A 21,727-nucleotide genomic window follows, 5' to 3' on the forward strand; every position below is an offset into this window, starting at 1 on the left:
CGGAGGACTCTACACCGCCATGGTCGCCTCCGGAGTGATGAGTGAGTAGTTCACCCCTGGACTATGGGTCCATAGCAGTAGCTAGATGGTTGTCTTCTCCTCATTGTGCTTCATTGTTGGATCTTGTGAGCTGCCTAACATGATCAAGATCATCTATCCGTAATACTCTATGTTGTGTTTGTCGGGATCCGATGGATAGAGAATACCATGTTATGTTAATTATCAAGTTATTACATATGTGTTGTTTATGATCTTGCATGCTCTCCGTTACTAGTAGAGGCTCTGGCCAAGTTTTTGCTTTTAACTCCAAGAGGGAGTATTTATGCTCGATAGTGGGTTCATGCCGGCATTGACACCTGGGACAGTGACAGAAAGTTCTAAGGTTGTGTTGTGCTGTTGCCACTAGGGATAAAACATTGGCGCTATGTCCGAGGATGTAGTTGTTGATTACATTACGCACCATACTTAATGCAATTGTCTGTTGCTTTGCAACTTAATACTGGAAGGGGTTCGGACGATAACCTCGAAGGTGGACTTTTTAGGCATAGATGCGAGTTGGATGGCGGTCTATGTACTTTGTCGTAATGCCCAATTAAATCTCACTATACTTATCATGCCATGTATGTGCATTGTTATGCCCTCTCTATTTGTCAATTGCCCGATTGTAATTTGTTCACCCAACATGCTTTTATCTTATGGGAGAGACACCTCTAGTGAACTGTGGACCCCGGTCCATTCTTTTAATACTTGAAATACAAATCTGCTGCAATACTTGTTTTACTTGTTTTCTCTGCAAACAATCATCTTCCACACAATTCGGTTAATCCTTTGTTACAGCAAGCCGGTGAGATTGAAAACCTCACTCTGTTTCGTTGGGGCAAAGTACTTTGGTTGTGTTGTGCAGGTTCCACGTTGGCGCCGGAATCTCCGGTGTTGCGCCGCACTACATCCCGCCGCCATCAACCTTCAACGTGCTTCTTGGCTCCTCCTGGTTCGATAAACCTTGGTTTCTTTCGAGGGAAAACTTGCTGCTGTGCGCATCATACCTTCCTCTTGGGGTTGCCCAACGAACGTGTGAAATACACGCCATCAAGCATATTTTCTGGCGCCGTTGCCGGAGAGATCAAGACACGCTGCAAGGGGAGTCTCCACTTCTCAATCTCTTTACTTTGTTTTTGTCTTGCTTTATTTTATTTACTACTTTGTTTGCTGCATTATATCAAAACACAAAAAAATTAGTTGCTAGCTTTACTTTATTTACTATCTTGCACTCTATATCAAAAACACAAAAAAATTAGTTTACTTGCATTTACTTTACTTGATTCATCATGTTTCCTTTTGATTTTACCACAAAAAACATACCGGTAGGACAAGGGTCTATAATTGGGAGGAACAATATAGAAGAATTTTTCACCCATGTTAGTACCGTTGAAGATTTTGAATATAGACACTTGGTAGAACTTGCTCCTACTTATGAAATTGCTGCTGCGCATTTAGTTCGCTTGTTGGAAACTAAATTTGTTAATCTCAATCCTATAATCCAACACATGTTTCTTACACTTGGTGATTTGGAAGAGGGGAAAAGAAAGATTTTGTTTTAGAAACCCTTCTTAGGGAATTTGGTGGTCTAGCAAGAGAGGCTAGAAAGGTCTTCGCTAAATTTAATATGCTTGGTTCTCATACTAATTTTGTTAGTCTCCTTGAAAAAATGGATATGGATAGGATAAGGTACACAAATAATGCTAATGATGGTGGGGAGATCAAAACACCAATACCATGTAAACTCCTAGCTACGAATGATGCACTAGAACATAACTATGCTTGGCTTGTTCCTGAAAATTTGTTCGATGAGAGTAGCAAGCCCAAGACTAATGAGAAGGGAGACGCTGAAACTTATGTATCCAATATACTATGCATGGTTGAGAAAACTCCAAACCCCGCTGTAGGTGCACCACCCTTCGATATTACCTGAGTCACACTTTCTGCGCCTAGCTGAAAGGCGTTAAAGAAAAGCGCTTATGGGAGACAACCCATGTTTTTACTACAGTATATTTGTTTTATATTTGTGTCTTGGAAGTTGTTTACTACTGTAGCAACCTCTCCTTATCTTAGTTTTGAGTTTTGTTGTGCCAAGTAAAGTCTTTGATAGTAAAGTAAGTACTAGATTTGGATTACTTCGCAGTTCCAGATTTCTTTGCTGTCACGAATCTGGGTCTACCTCCCTGTAGGTAGATCAGAAAATTAAGCCAATTTACGTGCATGATCCTCAGATATGTACGCAACTTTCATTCAATTTGAGCATTTTCATTTGAGCAAGTATGGTGGCCTAATAAAATCCATCTTTACGGACTGTTCTGTTTTGACAGATTCTGCCTTTTATTTCGCATTGCCTCTTTTGCTATGTTGGATGAATTTCTTTGATCCATTAATGTCCAGTAGCTTTATGAAATGTACAGAAGTGTTAAGAATGATTGTGTCACCTCTGAACATGTGAATTTTTATTATGCACTAACCCTCTAATGAGTTGTTTCGAGTTTGGTGTGGAGGAAGTTTTCAAGGATCAAGAGAGGAGTATGATGCAATATGATCAAGGAGAGTGAAAGCTCTAAGCTTGGGGATGCCCCGGTGGTTCACCCCTGCATATTCTAAGAAGACTCAAGCGTCTAAGCTTGGGGATGCCCAAGGCATCCCCTTCTTCATCGACAACATTATCGGGTTCCTCCCCTGAAACTATATTTTTATTCCGTCACATCTTATGCACTTTGCTTGGAGCGTCGGTTTGTTTTTGTTTTTTGTTTTGTTTGAATAAAATGGATCCTAGCATTCACTTTATGGGAGAGAGACACGCTCCGCTGTAGCATATGGACAAATATGTCCGTAGGCTCTACTCATAGTATTCATGGCGAAGTTTCTTCTTCGTTAAATTGTTATATGGTTGGAATTGGAAAATGCTACATGTAGTAACTCTAAAATGTCTTGGATAATTTGATACTTGGCAATTGTTGTGCTCATGTTTAAGCTCTTGCATCATATACTTTGCACCCATTAATGAAGAAATACTTAGAGCTTGCTAATTTGGTTTGCATATTTGGTTTCTCTAGAGTCTAGATAACATCTAGTATTGAGTTTTGAACAACAAGGAAGACGGTATGGAGTCTTATAATGTTTACAATATGTCTTTTATGTGAGTTTTGATGTACCGTTCATCCTTGTGTTTGTTTCAAATAACCTTGCTAGCCTAAACCTTGTATCGAGAGGGAATACTTCTCATGCATCCAAAATACTTGAGCCAACCACTATGCCATTTGTGTCCACCATACCTACCTACTACATGGTATTTATCCGCCATTCCAAAGTAAATTTCTTGAGTGCTACCTTTAAAATTCCATCATTCACCTTTGCAATATATAGCTCATGGGACAAATAGCTTAAAAACTATTGTGGTATTGAATATGTACTTATGTACTTTATCTCTTATTAAGTTGTTTGTTGTGCGATAACCATGTTTACGGGGACGCCATCAACTATTCTTTGTTGAATATCATGTGAGTTGCTATGCATGTCCGTCTTGTCTGAAGTAAGAGAGATCTACCACCTTCATGGTTGGAGCATGCATATTGTTAGAGAAGAACTTTGGGCCGCTAACTAAAGCCATGATTCATGGTGGAAGTTTCAGTTTTGGACACATATCCTCAATCTCATACGAGAATAATAATTGTTGCCACATGCTTATGCATTAAAGAGGAGTCCATTATCTCGTTGTCCATGTTGTCCCGGTATGGATGTCTAAGTTGAGAATAATCAAAAGCGAGAAATCCAAAATGCGAGCTTTCTCCTTAGACCTTTGTACGAGGCGGCATGGAGGTACCCCATTGTGACACTTGGTTAAAACATGTGCATTGCAAAGATCCGGTAGTCCAAGCTAATTAGGACAAGGTGCGGGCACTATTAGTATACTATGCATGAGGCTTGCAACTTGTAAGATATAACTTTCATAACTCATATGCTTTATTACTACCGTTGACAAAATTGTTTCATGTTTTCAAAATAAAAGCTCTAGCACAAATATAGCAATCGATGCTTTCCTCTTTGAAGGACCATTCTTTTACTTTTATGTTGAGTCAGTTCACCTATCTCTCTCCACCTCAAGAAGCAAACATTTGTGTGAACTGTGCATTGATTCCTACATACTTGCATATTGTACTTGTTATATTACTCTATGTTGACAATTATCCATAAGATATACATGTTACAAGTTGAAAGCAACTGCTGAAACTTAATCTTCCTTTGTGTTGCTTCAATACCTTTACTTTGATTTATTGCTTTATGAGTTAACTCTTATGCGAGACTTATTAATACTTGTCTTGAAGTACTATTCATGAAAAGTCTTTGCTTTATGATTCACTTGTTTACTCATGTCATTACCATTGTTTTGATCGCTGCATCCACTACATATGTTTACAAATAGTATGATCAAGGTTATGATGGCATGTCACTTCAGAAATTATCTTTGTTATCGTTTTACCTGCTCGGGACGAGCGGAACTAAGCTTGGGGATGCTTGATACGTCTCCGACGTATCGATAATTTCTTATGTTCTATGCCATATTATTGATGATACCTACATGTTTTATGCACACTTTATGTCATATTCGTGCATTTTCCGGAACTAACCTATTAACAAGATGCCGAAGTGCCGGTTCTCGTTTTCTGCTGTTTTTGGTTTCAGAAATCCTAGTAACAAAATATTCTCGGAATTGGACGAAACGAAGACCCGGGGGCCTATTTCGCCACGAACCTTCCGGAAGACCGAAGAGCATACGAAGTGGGGCTACGAGGTGGCCAAACCACAAGGCGGCGCGGCCAAGGGGGGCCCGCGCCGCCTCGTGGTGTGGGCCCCTCGTCGGCCCCCGACTCTGCCCTTCCGCCTACTTAAAGCCTCCGTCGCGAAACCCCGAGGCGAAAAAACCACGATACGGAAAACCTTCGCGAGACGCCGCCGATCCCATCTCGGGGGATTACGGAGATCTCCTCCGGCACCCTGCCGGAGAGGGGATTCATCTCCCGGAGGACTCTACACCGCCATGGTCGCCTCCGGAGTGATGAGTGAGTAGTTCACCCCTGGACTATGGGTCCATAGCAGTAGCTAGATGGTTGTCTTCTCCTCATTGTGCTTCATTGTTGGATCTTGTGAGCTGCCTAACATGATCAAGATCATCTATCTGTAATACTCTATGTTGTGTTTGTCGGGATCCGATGGATAGAGAATACCATGTTATGTTAATTATCAAGTTATTACATATGTGTTGTTTATGATCTTGCATGCTCTCCGTTACTAGTAGAGGCTCTGGCCAAGTTTTTGCTTTTAACTCCAAGAGGGAGTATTTATGCTCGATAGTGGGTTCATGCCTGCATTGACACCGGGACGAGTGACGAAAGTTCTAAGGTTGTGTTGTGCTTGTTGCCACTAGGGATAAAACATTGGCGCTATGTCCGAGGATGTAGTTGTTGATTACATTACGCACCATACTTAATGCAATTGTCTGTTGCTTTGCAACTTAATACTGGAAGGGGTTTGGACGATAACCTGAAGGTGGACTTTTTAGGCATAGATGCAGTTGGATGGCGGTATATGTACTTTGTCGTAATGCCCAATTAAATCTCACTATACTTATCATGCCATGTATGTGCATTGTTATGCCCTCTCTATTTGTCAATTGCCCGACTGTAATTTGTTCACCCAACATGCTTTTATCTTATGGGAGAGACACCTCTAGTGAACTGTGGACCCCGGTCCATTCTTTTAATACTGAAATACAAATCTGCTGCAATACTTGTTTTACTTGTTTTCTCTACAAACAATCATCTTCCACACAATTCGGTTAATCCTTTGTTACGAGCAAGCCGGTGAGATTGACAACCTCATCTGTTTCGTTGGGGCAAAGTACTTTGGTTGTGTTGTGCAGGTTCCATGTTGGCGCCGGAATCTCTAGTGTTGCGCCGCACTACATCCCGCCGCCATCAACCTTCAACGTGCTTCTTGGCTCCTCCTGGTTCGATAAACCTTGGTTTCTTTCTGTGGGAAAACTTGCTGCTGTGCGCATCATACCTTCCTCTTGGGGTTGCCCAACGAACGTGTGAAATACACGCCATCAGCCGCCCCCCTTGAAGTGGCCGGCCACCCCCTCCCAAACCCTAGCCGCCCCCTCTCCTCCATATCTCCCGCGTAGCTTTAGCGAAGCTCCGCCGGAGTTCTCCACCGCCACCGACACCACGCCGTCGTGTCTGTCGGATTCAAGAGGAGCTACTACTTCCGCTGCCCGCTGGAGCGGGAGGTGGACGTCGTCTTCATCAACAACCGAACGTGTGACCGAGTACGGAGGTGCTGCCCGTTCGTGGCGCCGGAACCGATCGTGATCAAGATCTTCTACGCGCTTTTGCAAGCGGCAAGTGAACGTCTACCGCAGCAACAAGAGCCTCATCTTGTAGGCTTTGGAATCTCTTCAAGGGTGAGACTCGATACCCCCTCGTTGCTACCGTCTTCTAGATTGCAACTTGGCTTGGATTGCGTGTTCGCGGTAGGAAATTTTTTTGTTTTCTATGCAACGTTATCCTACAAATATCAGGAGCCAAAAATAATCCAAGAAAAGAAATTTTATTGTACGTAGAGGATGACATGCGGGTCCCATTTTGCAGCAGCGGTCTCAATGTTTCCAAGGCGGCACAGAACCAAAAGAAAAATGAAGTAGCCAGAAATCAGGGGGTGAAAAAAATCCAAGAAGAAAGATTTCAATTGGGCTGCATCTGGACATCTGGGCCTTCGAACTATCCTTCTTGGCCTTTTGACTCGTACAATTTCAGCCCACTCCAAAACAGGAAAGTTCCGAATTTTCTAAAAAAAACAGGAAAGTCCTATGCTTCACAAAGACAAAAAAAACAAGGAGATTCAACATACAAGTTTTTTTTATGTAAAAATAAAGATTTAATTATCCATTTGATATAGCTCAGAGCGCAATACACTGTTTATTGTCTGCAAAATAATCAAGATATCATATGTTTCTTGTACTGGGAGGCTGACATCGGGGACCCATGAGCCGAGCGGCGTCGTCAACGTTTTAAAGGCGGCAGGGGATGGAAAGAAAAAATAAACCAAAAATATGTTGGTACAAAATCCAAGAAAAGAAACATTTTCGTTCTAAGAGGATGACATGCGGGACCCATGAGGCAGCGGCATCCTCAGCGTTTATTGTTCATAGAGGCTGACATGTGGGACCCGTGAGCCAGCAGCGTCCTCAACGTTTTAAAGGCGGCAGGAGATCGAAAGAAAAAATTAGCCAAAAATCATTTGGTAAACAAAATCCAAAAAAAGAAACATTTACCGTTCTGAGAGGATGACATGCGGGACCCATGAGGCAGCAGCATCCTCAACGATTCCAAGGCGGCAGGGGATCAAAGGAAAAAAAGGAAATATCCCGAAATTAATTAGGGGTTCAAAATAAATCCATCAAAGGAAACTTTTATTGTTCACGAGAGGATGACATGTGGGACCGACCCGCCAACAGACTTCCTCATCGTTTCAAAGGGGGCGAGGAGATCAAAAGAAAAAGGCAAATAGCCGGAAATTAGGGGTCAAAAATAACTCCAAGAAAGGAAACTTTTATTGTTCGTAGAGGATGACATGCGGGACCCATGAGCCGGCAGCTTACTCAACGTTTCAAAGGCGGCATGAGATCGAAAGAAAAAGGCAAGTGGCAAAATATCGGGAGCCAAAGATAATCCAAGAAAAAAAACTTTATTGTACATAGAGGATGACATGCGGGTCCCAATTAGCAGCAGCGGTCTCAACGTTTCAAATGCGGCTTGAGATCAAAAGAAAAAAGAAAGTTGATTGTACATAGAGGATGACATGCGGGTCCCATGAGTCAGCAGCTTACTCAATGTTTCCAAGGCGGCAGGGGATCAAAAGAAAAAGGAAATAGCCAAAAATCGGAGGGTGAAAAAAAAACCCAAGAAAATAAACTTTTATAGCACATAGAGGATGACATGCGGGTCCCATGAGCCAGCGGGTTCCTCAACGTTTCAAACGTGGCATGAGATCGAAAGAAAAAGGCAAGTGACCAAATATCGGGAGCCAAAAATAATTCAAGAAAAGAAACTTGTGTACATAGAGGATGACATGCGGGTCCCATTTAGCGACGGCGGTATCACCGTTTGAGAGGCTGCACGGGATCGAAAGAAAAAGGCAAGTGACCAAATATCAGGAGCCAAAAATAATCCAAGAATAGAAATTTTATTGTACATAGAGGATGACATGCGGGTCCCATGAGGCTGCAGGGTCCTCAACGTGGCATGAGATCGAAAGAAAAATGCAAGTGACCAAATATCAAGAGCCAAAAATAATTCAAGAAAAGAAACTTGATTGTACATAGAGGATGACATGCGGGTCCCATTTAGCAGCAGCGGTATCACCGTTTGAGAGGCTGCACGGGATCGAAAGAAAAAGGCAAGTGACCAAATATGAGGTTCCAAAAAAATCCTAGAAAAGAAAGTTTTATAGTACATAGAGGATGACATGCGGGTCCCATTTAGCAGCAGCGGTCTCACCGTTTGAGAGGCGGCATGGGATCGAAAGAAAAAAGTAAGTGACCAAATATGAGGTGCCAAAAAATCCAAGAAAAGAAAGTTTTATAGTACATAGAGGATGACATGCGGGTCCCATTTAGCAGCAGCGGTATCACCGTTTGAGAGGTGGCAGGGGATCGAAAGAAAAAGGCAAGTGACCAAATTTGAGGTGCCAAAAAAATCCAAGAAAAGAAAGTTTTATAGTACATAGAGGATGACATGCGGGTCCCATTTAGCAACGAGCGGTATCACCGTTTGAGAGGCGGCAAGGGATCAAAAGAAAAAGGAAGTAGCCGAGAGATCGGGGGTCAAAAAAAATCCAAGAATAGAAAGAATTTTGGTTCATAGAGGATGACATGCGGGACCCATGATCCTGCATCGTAAACGGCTCGATCGGAGAGTGTTGAACGAGATGGCGCGATCGAGAAAAAAAAACAATGCCAGAGAGGCTGCCATCTGGGCCCTACATCCCTCGGCGGTGCGGATTTGCGTTGACTCGGCCGGCGAACCCGAGAATTCGAGATGCACCATGTCCCGGGCCACCATACGCCACGTTTTGGCCGTTTTCGTCCGGCTAGGTGGCCTCAAAAACGAGAAAAAAAACGTTTTGACATGCACAACGGACAGACCCAAAATCGTCGGCCATGGTACACCAGCAACCATGGCGCGACTTCAACTTCGTCGGCCATGGCAACTTTTCTTCTAGTGAACCCTTACTAGAAAATATCTAGACCTTAGAGAGACCAATCATGCAAACCAAATTTTAGCAAGCTCTATGTATTTCTTCACTAATAGGTGCAAGGTATATGATGCAAGAGCTTAAACATGAGCACAACAATTGCCAATTATCACATTATTTAAGACATCATACCAATTACTACATGTAGCATTTCCCTTTTCCAACCATATAACAATTAACGAAGCAGTTTCAACCTTCGCCATGAAAATTAAAAACTAAGAACATATATGTTCATATGAACCGATGGAGCGTGTCTCTCTCCCACACAAGCATTTATTCAAACAAAAACAAAAAACAAAAACAAACGAGATGCTCCAAGTAAAGTACATATGATGTGACCGAATAAAAATATAGTTTCAAGAGAAGGAACTCGATAATTTGTCGATGAAGAAGGGGATGCCTTGGGCATCCCCAAGCTTAGATGCTTGAGTCTTCTTGAAATATGCAGGGATGAACCACCGGGGCATCCCCAAGCTTAGACTTTTCACTCTTCTTGATCGTAGTATATCATCCTCCTCTCTTGACCCTTGAAAACTTCCTTCACACCAAACTCGAAACAAACTCATTAGAGGGTTAGTGCATAATCAAAAAAAACTCACAAGTTCAGAGGTGACACAATCATTCTTAACACTTGCTCAAAGCTACTGGAAGTTAATGGAACAAAGAAATCCATCCCACATAGCAAAAGAGGCAATGCGAAATAAAAGGCAGAATCTGTCAAAACAGAACAGTCCGTAAAGACGAATTTTAAAGAGGCACCAGACTTGCTCAAATGAAATGCTCAAATTGAATGAAAGTTGCGTACATATCCGAGGATCACTCACGTAAATTGGCATAATTTTCGAGTTACCTACGAAGAATTCAGCCAGATTCGTGACGACGGCAATCTGTTTACTGCGCGATAATCCAAATCTAGTATCAACCTTTCTATCAAAGACTTTACTTGGCACAACAATGCAATAAAATAAGATAAGGAGAGGTTGCTACAGTAGTAACAACTTCCAAGACTCAAATACAAAATAAAAGTACTGTAGAAAAATAAACACATGGGTTATCTCCCAAGAAGTTCTTTCTTTATAGCCATTAAGATGGGCTCAACAATTTTAATGATGCACTCGCAAGAAATAGTATTTGAAGCAAAAGAGAGCATCAAGAGGCAAATTCAAAACAAATTTAAGCCTAACATGCTTCCTATGAAAAGGAATCTTGTACACAAATGAATTCATGAAGAACAAAGTGACAAGCATAAGAGGATAAAACACGAGTAACTTCAAGATTCTCAACATAAAGAGGGAAACTTAATATTATTAAGATGCATATACCCATGTTTCCCTCTCTCATAATAACTTTCAGTAGCATCATTGATGAAATCCACAATATACCCATCACTTAAAACATTCTTATCATGGTTCATATGCATAGAAGTATCATTAATTTTGGCATAAGAAGAATTCTTCTCATTAATAGTAATTGGAGCAGGATTATTATCAAGAATTTGAACATGTAAACAAGTTGCATATTAAGGGAATTGTTTTTGGCAATCCAATCACAACTATGACAAGTTTCATAAGGATAGTTATAACCTATATCATAGCATTCTTTATAATAATCATTAAAGGTCGGAGGCACAATGTCATCATAAGAAATAGAATAGTTATCTTTCACAGTCGGTTTATACGTGACCATACCATCATTGTTATTAGAAGGAGATGTATCAAACACATAATGATCAGTAGCAAAAGGATTTTCAAACACCTCTTCCCCAAGCTTAGAGCTTTCTATATCATTATGGGAGGAAGCATGGATAGCAACGATACTATGGCAATTATTATCATCATCATTTTCAGAATTAGTTTCCCGGAGATTTGCAATATCAAAAGTAGTGTGCTCATTCAAATCATGATCACTAATGTATGTAAAGGGCATAGGAAGATCATTGTATTCAGATTCATTATCATAATAATCATTAGGAGCAACATACTTACGGTTACTGTCGTTATCTCATACACGCGGGGATATGCCGTTACCTCTTTCTCTTTATTCCCCTTCTTCTTCTTCTTCTTCTTCTTCTTCTTCTTCTTCTTCTTCTTCCTTTCCTCGTTCCCTTCTTTAGCGGGGAGAGGCTTGATGAGGGGCTCCTCCACATAACCTGATTTATTTCCAGAAACAATAGAAGAAACTTGGGAGGATTCCTCCTTTTCATTAATAAGTTCAAAACACACAGCGGTCCTATCATATTTTGGCAAAGTGTCCTCTTCTAAAATATTTTGTATGTAAGTATTTGTATGGCAATTATCAATGCAATAAGAAAGACACCCATGCAGGACATCATCAATATCAAGATCACTCATATGTAACAAAGAGATTTTTCTTGATAACTCTTCACACCACAAAAATAAAGTGAGTTCATCATGCTGATTAAGAGTAATTTCATCATCACAATACAAATTTGCAGCACTCATGGGGTGCGAATTATCATAGGAAGAGCATTGAAAATTAAAATGACCCACTTCATGACAAATTTCACAAATAAAAGGATAGTTGGCACAAACTTTTTTACCAAGATCATCAAGAGCCCTAGACCACTTTCTAGTTTTTTCATTAATATGGTGGATACAATATTCATCTTCGATTTGATTAATTCCACAAGGTCTATGCATTCCACAAAAATTAACATGCTTATAGGAGATAGCATTCTTAGGAGTTTGAGCCTCGTTTATTGCAATCATTAACAACAATTTCATCCTTCATGCAAGCATCTTTAAAAGGTTCATGATACTTATCAAAATTCTTCTTAGGCAATTCAAAATGAGAGGCAAAAGCTTTATAAAGATTTGCAACAACTTGAGAGTCAAGACCATAAGTAGCACTCATATTTCGAATTTTATCGGTATCCATAAAAGTTTCAATGCATTCATAATCATAATTTATACCTAACTCTTTACCTTTGTTGTTCTCCCATCCTTTAGTATTCTCCTGAATCCGATCAAGAAGGTCCCTTTTAAACTCTTCTTCATTGCGTGTAAATGATCCAGAACAAGTAATATCCAGCAAGGTTTTATCCTGAAAAGAAAGTCTTGCATAGAAATTATCAATGATGATATTACCAGGAAGCTCATGAATGGGGCATTTGAGCATTAAAGACTTCAATCTTCCCCATGCTTGGGCAATACTCTCTCCATCATGAGGCCAGAAATTATATATGCGGTTCCGGTCTTTGTGAATTTCACTTGGAGGATAGAATTTAGAGTAAAATAGAGGCACAATATCCTTCCAATCAAGAGAATCCCCATTCTTCAACAATTTATACCAATGCGCCGCTTTACCAGACAACGATATAGAGAATAGTTTCTTCCTAACTTCATCCATAGAGATACCTGCACACTTGAATAACCCGCATAATTCATGCAAAAACAGTAAATGATCTCCGGGATGGACAGTTCCATCCCCTTCATAGCGGTTATCCATAATATGTTCAATAATTTTCATAGGTATTTTATATGAAACACTTTCAGCAGGTGGATTTAAAATATCAGAAGCATCATTAGAGTTATCGCATATGGGAGATGAAGCATTATCAGAGCAAAATATTTCTTCCAAAGCTGAGGAGCAAAAAAGATTATTTTTATATAAACTAGCTTCCCCAAGCTTAGACTTTTCCATGGCATTAGCAGTTATTGCATTCATACTAATAACATTGCTACTATCATGCAGATAAGGTTCCATAGGATTTTTAATTTTCGCATCAAACAATTCATATCTTAACTCAGGAAATAGATTAAAAAGCTCATTGTTGTTTTCCATTATGCCTAACTAGTGAAAAATAAAAACAAGAAACAAAAAGATGCAATTGCAGGATCTAAAGGAAATAGCTTCGAGCACTCACACACCGGCAACAAGACTAGGAAATAGCTTAGTAGTCGGAGGATGTGAATACCTTTTACCTTACCTCCCCGACAACGGCGCCGGAAAATAGCTTGATGTCTACGCACGCTTCTATTCACTGTAGACGGTGTTGGGCCTCCAAGAGCGAGAGGTTTGTAGAACAGCAGCAGTTTTCCCTTAAGTGGATCACCCAAGGTTTATCGAACTCGGGGAGGAAGAGGTCAAAGATATCCCTCTCAAGCAACCCCGCAATCACGATACAAGAAGTCTCTTGTGTCCCCAACACACCTAATACACTTGTCGGATGTATAGGTGCACTAGTTCGACGAAGAGATAGTGAAATACAAGTACTATGGATGTATATGAGTGGTAATAGCAATCTGAATAAAATATGGCAGCGAGTAAACATGCAACGAACGATAAGTAAACGGAGTTTCGATGCTTAGAAACAAGGCCTAGGGATCATACTTTCACTAGTGGACACTCTCAACATTGCAACCATAATTGGATATAAATATAAGCACTTCACTATGCTACTCTGAATTACTCTCTGGCAAGATAACGAACACTAATTCATCATGTAGGCAAACCTTAAAGATGTATTCCCAAGTACTAATGAACACCCCACGCTGTCACTTTGAGCATTCATAGGAGGTACTAACACACCACAATTTCATAGAGACATCCAACTCAAATCATAACTCGGTGAATAAGTATTCGTGAAATATAGCCTAAGAGACCCACACGGTGCACACACTTCGTCACCTTTACACACGTGGGACAAGGAGTCTCCGGAGATCACATAAGTAAAATCCACTTGAATAGCATAATGACATCTAGATTACAAACTCATCATATGGATCTCAATCATGTAAGGCGGCTCATGAGATCATTGTATTGAAGTACATGGGAGAGAGATTAACCACATAGCTACCGGTACAGCCCTTAGCCTCGGGGGAGAACTACTCCCTCCTCATCATAGGAGACAGCGATGGCGATGAAGATGGCGGTGGTGTCGATGGAGATGACTCCGGGGGCAATTCCCCGTCTCGGCAGGGTGCCGGAACAGAGACTTTTGTCCCCCGAATTGGAGTTTCGCGATGGTGGCGGCGCTGGATGGTTTTCTCTGGTTTCGTCGAACTGGGTCGAGGTTTTAGGTCAGGGACGACTAAATAGGCGAAGAGGCGGAGTCGGAGGGGCCACAGGGGACCCACACACTAGGGGGCGCGCCCCCCCTGGGCCGCGCCGCCACTGTGGGGTGGGGCCCCACGGCTCCCCTACGGCCTTTCTCCGGTGCTGCGGAAGCTTCCGGTAATTATAAGATCTTCGGTGTTGATTTCGTCCGATTCCGAAAATATTTCCTTACTAGGATTTCGAAACCAAAAACAGCAGAAAACAGCAGCGGCCTTTCGGCATCTCGTCAATAGGTTAGTTCCGGAAAACGCATAAAAACGATATAAAGTGTGAACAAAACATGTAGGTATTGTCATAAAACAAGCATGGAACATCGGAAATTATAGATACGTTGGAGACGTATCGGGGCCCGAGTGCCATGATCTCAGATCCGAACATGTTATTGTTTCATGATGATATTCATTGTTTTATGATCTTACCCGCAAGTTGTATACACGTATTGTTGTCCGGAACCCGAGGCCCCAAAGTGACGAAGTGGGACAACCGAAGGGGAAGGCGGTGATATGAGGATCACATGTGTTCACGGAGTGTTAATGCTTTGCTCCGGTGCTCTATTAAAAGGAGTACCTTAATTTCCAGTAGATTCCCTAGAGGCCCGGCTGCCACCGGCTGGTAGGACAAAAGATGTTGTGCAAGTTTCCCATTGCGAGCACGTACGACTATATATGGAACACATGCCTATTGATTGATTAGTACTTGGATACCGTTTTATTATTATCTGCAAATGCCCTGCCTTGATTGTTACATGAGTTTCTCTTATCCATGCAACGCCCGTTCATCCATCCCTGTGCCTACAGTATTTTAATCCTGCCGTTTACTATAATCACTACTGCTGTCTTTGTTACACTGCTGCTGATATTTCACCACTTCTACTGCTATAAAACTGTTACTACTGATAAACTCTTGCGAGCAAGTCTGTTTCCAGGTGCAGCTAAATTGATAACTCCGCCGTTAAGGCTTACAAGTATTCTTTGGCTCCCCTTGTGTCGAATCAATAAATTGGGTTTTACTTCCCTCGAAGACTGTTGTGATCCCCTATACTTGTGGGTCATCAGGACTCACTTGTTAGCATAATTAAAAAGTTCAAAATACCCAAAAAAAAATCTCATAAGGAGTCATCTCCTTCCCCCGGTCCAGGCGATGCCTAGCCTCCTACCTTCACCAACGCGCCACCACTTCTCCTCCTTGCGACATGCCAGATGAGGCATCGGTGGCAGCGAACTTGTGTCAGCACCGTGCTCGTAGACCATTGCGTATGCTGCCGGCGGAAAAGCTACGGGTGGCCACGAATGGGGCTAGTAACGGGGTAGTACAACAGGGGCCTGCCGCGGCAAGGGTGGTTTGACCTGAGACCGTGGTGGTGGTCTTGCACGGGGAAGGAAGGAGACTATCTCCTTTTTTTGATATTTTTTAGGAAAACGCTGCCGATCCGGCGACCGATCGCTCGCCAGCGATCGGTCGTCTTTGCTCGCTCCCGCGGCCCTATATGGGCCTGGTTTTTCGGCCCAAAACTGGTGTGTTGCTTTAAAAAAAAAAAAAATCTACACTGTTGTTTCCAGATTTGTAACAATTAGATAAAATTTTGTTGTAAACTCACACGACATAATTTGTAAGATTTTTCTAAGTGATATGTTACGAAAATGTGTGTTTCTTGATATGTTGTAAATGCATGACTTTTTGTTGTAATTATTTGTGATTTTTTGGTGTAATTGTTTTAGTCATGGACACTTTTTTCGTAGAGATGTTGTATATGTTCGTTAGTTTTGTAACAAATACGTATAAAAGTTATAGAGAAAGCATGTCAGAGATGTCGCAATGTTTACCTGGACGTTTGCCGTAAATTATTTTGTTGTAATCGCCAGTAATTTTTGGTAAAAATAGCTGGTGATTTTTGTTGTAATTTGATATATATAAAATGTGTTATTTTTAACCAAATTTTCACAGCCACGAACATATGTTTTTTTGTTGTTATAGCTTTTAATTTTTTATTGTAATTGCTGTCAATTTTTGTTGTAAACCAACCTATAGGAAAATAATTGTTATTTAACCACATTTTAGAATATTACTTTTTCAAAATTGTTGTGAAGATTTTGTTGTAATAGTATATATTTTTTGTAAACAGACCGGGAGATTTTGTTGTTCGGATTTGTCGTTGAATGGCATTTTTATTGTAAATACTGAAAAGGTCAGGTCCAAAGAGATGTACCTTTTAGGTTTAACTGGGGAAAGTAAGGACTGCGGGTTGAGTTTTTGAAAACTGAGGGGTAAAACACAACATTCGCATCACGGTTGATTTTAGACGTCGGATCTAGATCAGAGGGCGCGGAGGACAACCGATTTTCTGGCTTTCCATCAGCCGACCGATGCGTTGCCCTATTTTTTATAGGGACAGTGCACCAACTCAGAATTTTATAGGTATGCAATATAACTAATCAACAACTAAGGTGCGCAGATTATCGCTAACAATTGCTCGGACTTAATAGGTTCAGTTGTTCACACTCCACCTTGTCGAAAGAAAAACACGTTTCCATATCGTAGTGGAATATTCTCTCCATCGGTATCTCAGTAGAGTATTCTCTCAATTGGAACCACCTCTTGTTGAACCATCTAATTCCGTCGTCGCATGTGAGCCTGGGCCAAATTCCGCCCGTCATCCGGAATGATCGTGTCCCGTACCGTCCAACATTGTTCCCCAATCAAACACTCTAGCTTAAAAGTTCACTGATCTTTTGGAGGTGTCTCCAAGGTGCTAATAAACTGCTTACCTAGCCTTGTTTTAAAGAGAAGGCCGTAGCCCCGCCTTAAATTAATAAGGCCGTTGCCGGCAAGATGATACAAGATGCTGAAAACCAGCTAACAGGAACCGAAAACTACAAGCGAAACAAGAAAAGGAGTGCAACACAGCTTGAGCTCCGAGACCATTGTCCAGTCTTGTGATCTAACTAGAGAGGCGTCGAAGCTGGTGAAGAAGACCGCCATAGAGGGAACCGCACCGTCGTCAACCTCCAGAGGCCAAGCAAAGCCCGGGCACCATCCGTTTCCACCTCCAAAGAAAGCTCCCTGCTTCTCGCCCCGGTTCGGAGGGCACCGTACCTGTCGGAGGTAGATCGCTCTCCCCGAGCACGCATGGATAATGGAAGTTACCGCCATGGAGAAAGACTCCGAGCACTCGCCTCGCCGCGCCGTCACCCACGAACATCATAGCCACCCGTAGCAAAAACCACCAAACCGGACCAAGCTGCCAGGAGTAGGCGAAGACGATGCATACCAACCTCCGCCGAGCTCATCCACCCAAACCCACTATCTCAAAACGGCGCCTCCAACGAGGGAACGGCACCACCCGAGCGCCGCCACCGTCCAAGCCAAAGCTTTGGGTTTTCGCCCGAGATAGATAGGGCAGGGAGGAGGGGATATCACCTCGATGTCGCCTTCGGGAAGGAGAACGGCGCCGTCGGCGTCGTCGACGTCGCGGCCGCCACCGTCGGCCAAGGGTTTCCCCGGTGCAGAGCCCACATCCGACCACACCCCGCGGCCACCGGAGGCGGTCCGGGGCCGGGGAGGTGCGACGAGCACCGCAGGAGGGGGAGCCACCATCTTCGGATCCGGTACCGGAGGCCCATCGGGGCGACCTCCACACCACGCCCACACCCGCCGCCCCCTTCACCGCCCGCGCGGCCGAAGGAAGAGGACCGCGGCATCGGCACCGGCCGCCCGCCGTCGGGCCGGCGGTGCCCCACCCATCGCCCGGGGCCGCCGCCCGGAGTCCCGGCCCCGGCCCGGTCGACGTAGGCCAACAAGCCCCGGCCACCACCTCCTAGCGCCGGCAAGGCCACGCCGGAGAGGGGAACGAGGGGAATCAGCCGACCTCGCCCAGCGGCGGAGGCCACCCCCGCGCGGCCGTCGTCCTCCCTACAGCAGCGCACGGGGGGCCGGAGGAGAGATCCCCGCCACCCCCATCACCGGCGTCGCACGGCCTTGCCGGCGGCCGCCTCCGGGGGCGACGAGTGGGGAGGAGGGGGAGGGGGGAGGCGGTGGCGGCGGGTTTAGGGTTTCCCCCCCGGTCGCCTGGAGGGGCGACGCGAGGGAGAGGTCGAGGGGCTGCTCTACCTAGCCTTGTTCACTAGCAAGTTGTTACGTACAGTTCAGAAACACATGCCAGACGGAAACCAATCGCAGCAGTCCATGTTCATTATACTAAGTTAGCTTTGCATTGTAATCACCAGCATGATGAGCCCGTTTTGTACTCCAGTATTCTAGAACGGGTGACCGAAGAAAAGCACAAGGGTGACAAAGTATTGTTTTCTAAGCAAGGACACGTAGCATGATGATGACACCTCTACCTCCAAAAGAAATTCTGTATCCTTAATGGGCACAACAATCAGAAAGTATACATCTTTCTTTGGCAAAAATTAAGATAGTATACCTGGATTGCTTCTATGGAGCAGGGTTTTTTTTACTGCCTCCACCCCGTGAAACATGTCTGAAATTTGTCAAAATTTGGATGCATCTAAATTACTCCCTCCGTCCGTTAATAGATGTCCAGTGGTTCGTTTAAATTTGGATGTATCTATGCCTAAAAAATGTCTATATACATTCAAATTTAGACAAATTTTTGACATCTAAAAATGGACAGAGGTAGTACTATTTAGTGTCTAAATTAGACAAATATCTGATATGTTTCATCGTACCGAAGGAGTACATTGTAGAACATGTGCATATATGTACATACTCTGTTAGTCTAAATAGGGGTATGTTAGCAAAGAAAAAGACATTGCAGGTTGTTGAAGCAAATTCATACACATGGCAATCTAGGATCTGATGCCAAACAGGATCATGTACTCACAAAAATATTCATGTATCTTTCAGGTAATGAATGGATGAAATTAGGCAAACGAAAAGAGCTCATACTGTCGTTGCAGAGTTTGACATGCTGGACACAAGTACAACTAAAGTCGTCATCATGATTCTCCAGCCATTCTGGCTAGTCAACTTAACTTTTTATACGAAGTTGGAAACCGTTGTTTACAAAATCAAAAGATGGCTGCTATTTCAATCCTTGCTATAGTATATTTTGTTTCTTTGCTGTTTTTTTTACAAGGTACTATACTACCCATCAATGTACAACACGCCAAGCAACTGACCCGTTTTGAAGTTGTCTGAAGAAATCCACAAACAAAGAAAGCTATTTCGTACAAGAAAGTCAAACCGAAATCCACAAAGCAAGAAAGTTATTTCGTACAAGGAACATCAAGTCAAATCCAATTGCAGCAAGCATCATCAAACCTGGATAATCTTCTTTTTTGTCTCTGTGGACCTAGTATTTGTGGTAGTATTACTTCTTGACAAAATACTGAAGATGAACACTAAACAGAAGTTCTACAGGTAATGCAAATGTCAAGAGAAGGACATTAAGAGATATAATCATCCATTCCAAATATTTCTATCATCATTAATCCATCAATTATCAACTTGATCAATCGTGACAAATTGAGCCGCTATCAGGTACACAGTATACCTACACAGCTACAGCAACTATGTGTCTTTCTTTTTCATGCTCTGCTTGCGTTCCCTCAACAGCTCCTTCCAGAGGTTCCAGATCCACAGGTTGCTCACCGTGATAGCAGGGCCGACGACGATGATCCAGGATATGCGCACCCACCAGGGGATGACATCCACTGCCTGGCCGGAGAGGTAGAACATGCTCATCTTGATGAAGAAGATGGGCCCGGCGACACCCCTGACGATGGTGTACAGCACATAGAAGGGCACTGAGAGGGCGTTGTACACCCTGGCGGCGGCGGGCACCTCGGCTCGCCAGATCCCGGCGAGCGTCCAGACATTCTGCAGCAGGCTGGTGACCTCGGCGAGAAAGAGCAGGATGAGGAGCGCGTAGGCGCCATGGTGGACGAGGTAGCGGCAGGTGAGGAAGACGAAGAGCGTGGCGATGTGGTGGGCGATGAAGAGGGTGTCCCCGGGGAGGAAGGCGAGGTAGTGGAGCAGGTCCATGGTGAAGTAGGCGACGCTGTAGTCGAGGACGTGCTCCTGCAGGCGGGAGTTGGGCGCGGCGAAACCCCGCCTCTCCTGCGGCTGCGCGGCGATGGCCGCCACGGCCGCGAGCGCGGCGGCGGAGCCGTGCGCGAGCGAGATGAGGCAGCTGGCGCCGTCCAGGCGGTGCCGCCACTCCCAGCGCCGGAACAGGCCCAGTTGGCCGATAGAGTATATGACGGCGTACATGGCCAGGAACGCCGGGTACATCCACCGCTCCTCGGCGGCCCAGGAAGCCAGGAGCTCCGCCATGGCCGGGCGGCGAGATTTGCGCCGCGAGAGCCGGGGTTTGATCCGCCGCTCCGGGCCGTCGGGGTTAGCGGCGAATCGAGGCGAATCTCGCGGCGGGGCAGCGGGAGGGGCGAGGGGGATTGATTTGGCTGGGGCGTAGGGTTTCGGCGGCGGAGCGGAGGTGGATGGCTCTCGGTCTGTGCGGCTCTGGTTGTGGTTTGGCTTGGAGTGGCCGCGTGGGGCAAATACGAGGTGGGTTTGGCTCCTAATCAAGAGAGAGATTTAAGTAGAGACGTTCACAGGGCCTTTGTGATTTGGTAGGAAAAGTAGAGAACAAGTTTGGGAGCAGAGAAGTTCTCTTTCGTTGCAATATTTTTTCCAAGATAAAAAATGAAGTTAGAGGAAATAATGATGTTTAAGAAGGCATGAATTTCAGCATTCACTTAGATTTCTTTTAGAATTCGTATACACAAGTTAGGAGATATCTTGGCAAACCAACATCTAATTTTATCGGTTTGACTTTTACTTAACTATGTTTATTAGTAGGATTTATGCGATTTATCTTTTTTTGTCAACTAAACACATGGGAGAATTAATGTATTTCATATTACAGAGTACTTTATTTACACATGCATTTGTTATTTGGATTTAGAGGTGTCTACACACAACACATGCACATTGTTAGTTTTGCTTAGTACTTGCGATATGAATTTAGTGAGGTGCGTACATTGGCGATATATAAAGGTCCATATCGACTTACCTAGGCCAAGGGTCCTTGTTACCCTGGAGCAAGAAAGTAAAAGAAAAGTAGTCCATGATAAAATCTAAGAGCAAATTTAATAGTAGAGCTAGCGTTGCTCGCTATATGTTATTGCCATGTTATCAATAGCTAATATGTATAATAGTTAGATATAAAAATACGTTATTCTAATAATATGCGGTTCACCTTACACTCTCACAGAGTGACTAAGAACATGTGTTGCAGCTAACTTTTGCACATTACGCAGTTTTT

General features: G+C 43.4%; 1 protein-coding gene across 1 annotated transcript; it reads right to left on the reverse strand.

Annotated features, from left to right (window-relative positions):
* Positions 1-19,759: 19,759 nt before the first annotated feature.
* LOC124646549 (TLC domain-containing protein At5g14285-like) lies at positions 19,760-20,923 on the reverse strand. Its single transcript, XM_047186653.1, has one exon. It carries the CDS (start codon positions 20,734-20,736, stop codon positions 19,972-19,974), a length of 765 nt encoding a protein of 254 aa, XP_047042609.1. The 5' UTR covers positions 20,737-20,923; the 3' UTR covers positions 19,760-19,971.
* Between the last annotated feature and the right edge of the window lie 804 nt (positions 20,924-21,727).

This window comes from Lolium rigidum, chromosome 4, assembly GCF_022539505.1.
Source record: "Lolium rigidum isolate FL_2022 chromosome 4, APGP_CSIRO_Lrig_0.1, whole genome shotgun sequence".
In the NCBI taxonomy this organism is placed as follows: Eukaryota; Viridiplantae; Streptophyta; class Magnoliopsida; order Poales; family Poaceae; genus Lolium; species Lolium rigidum.

Bases quoted from the DNA above. Each gene is read 5' to 3' on its own strand.
- LOC124646549 (XM_047186653.1), bottom strand. From the start codon at position 20,736: ATGGCGGAGCTCCTGGCTTCCTGGGCCGCCGAGGAGCGGTGGATGTAC.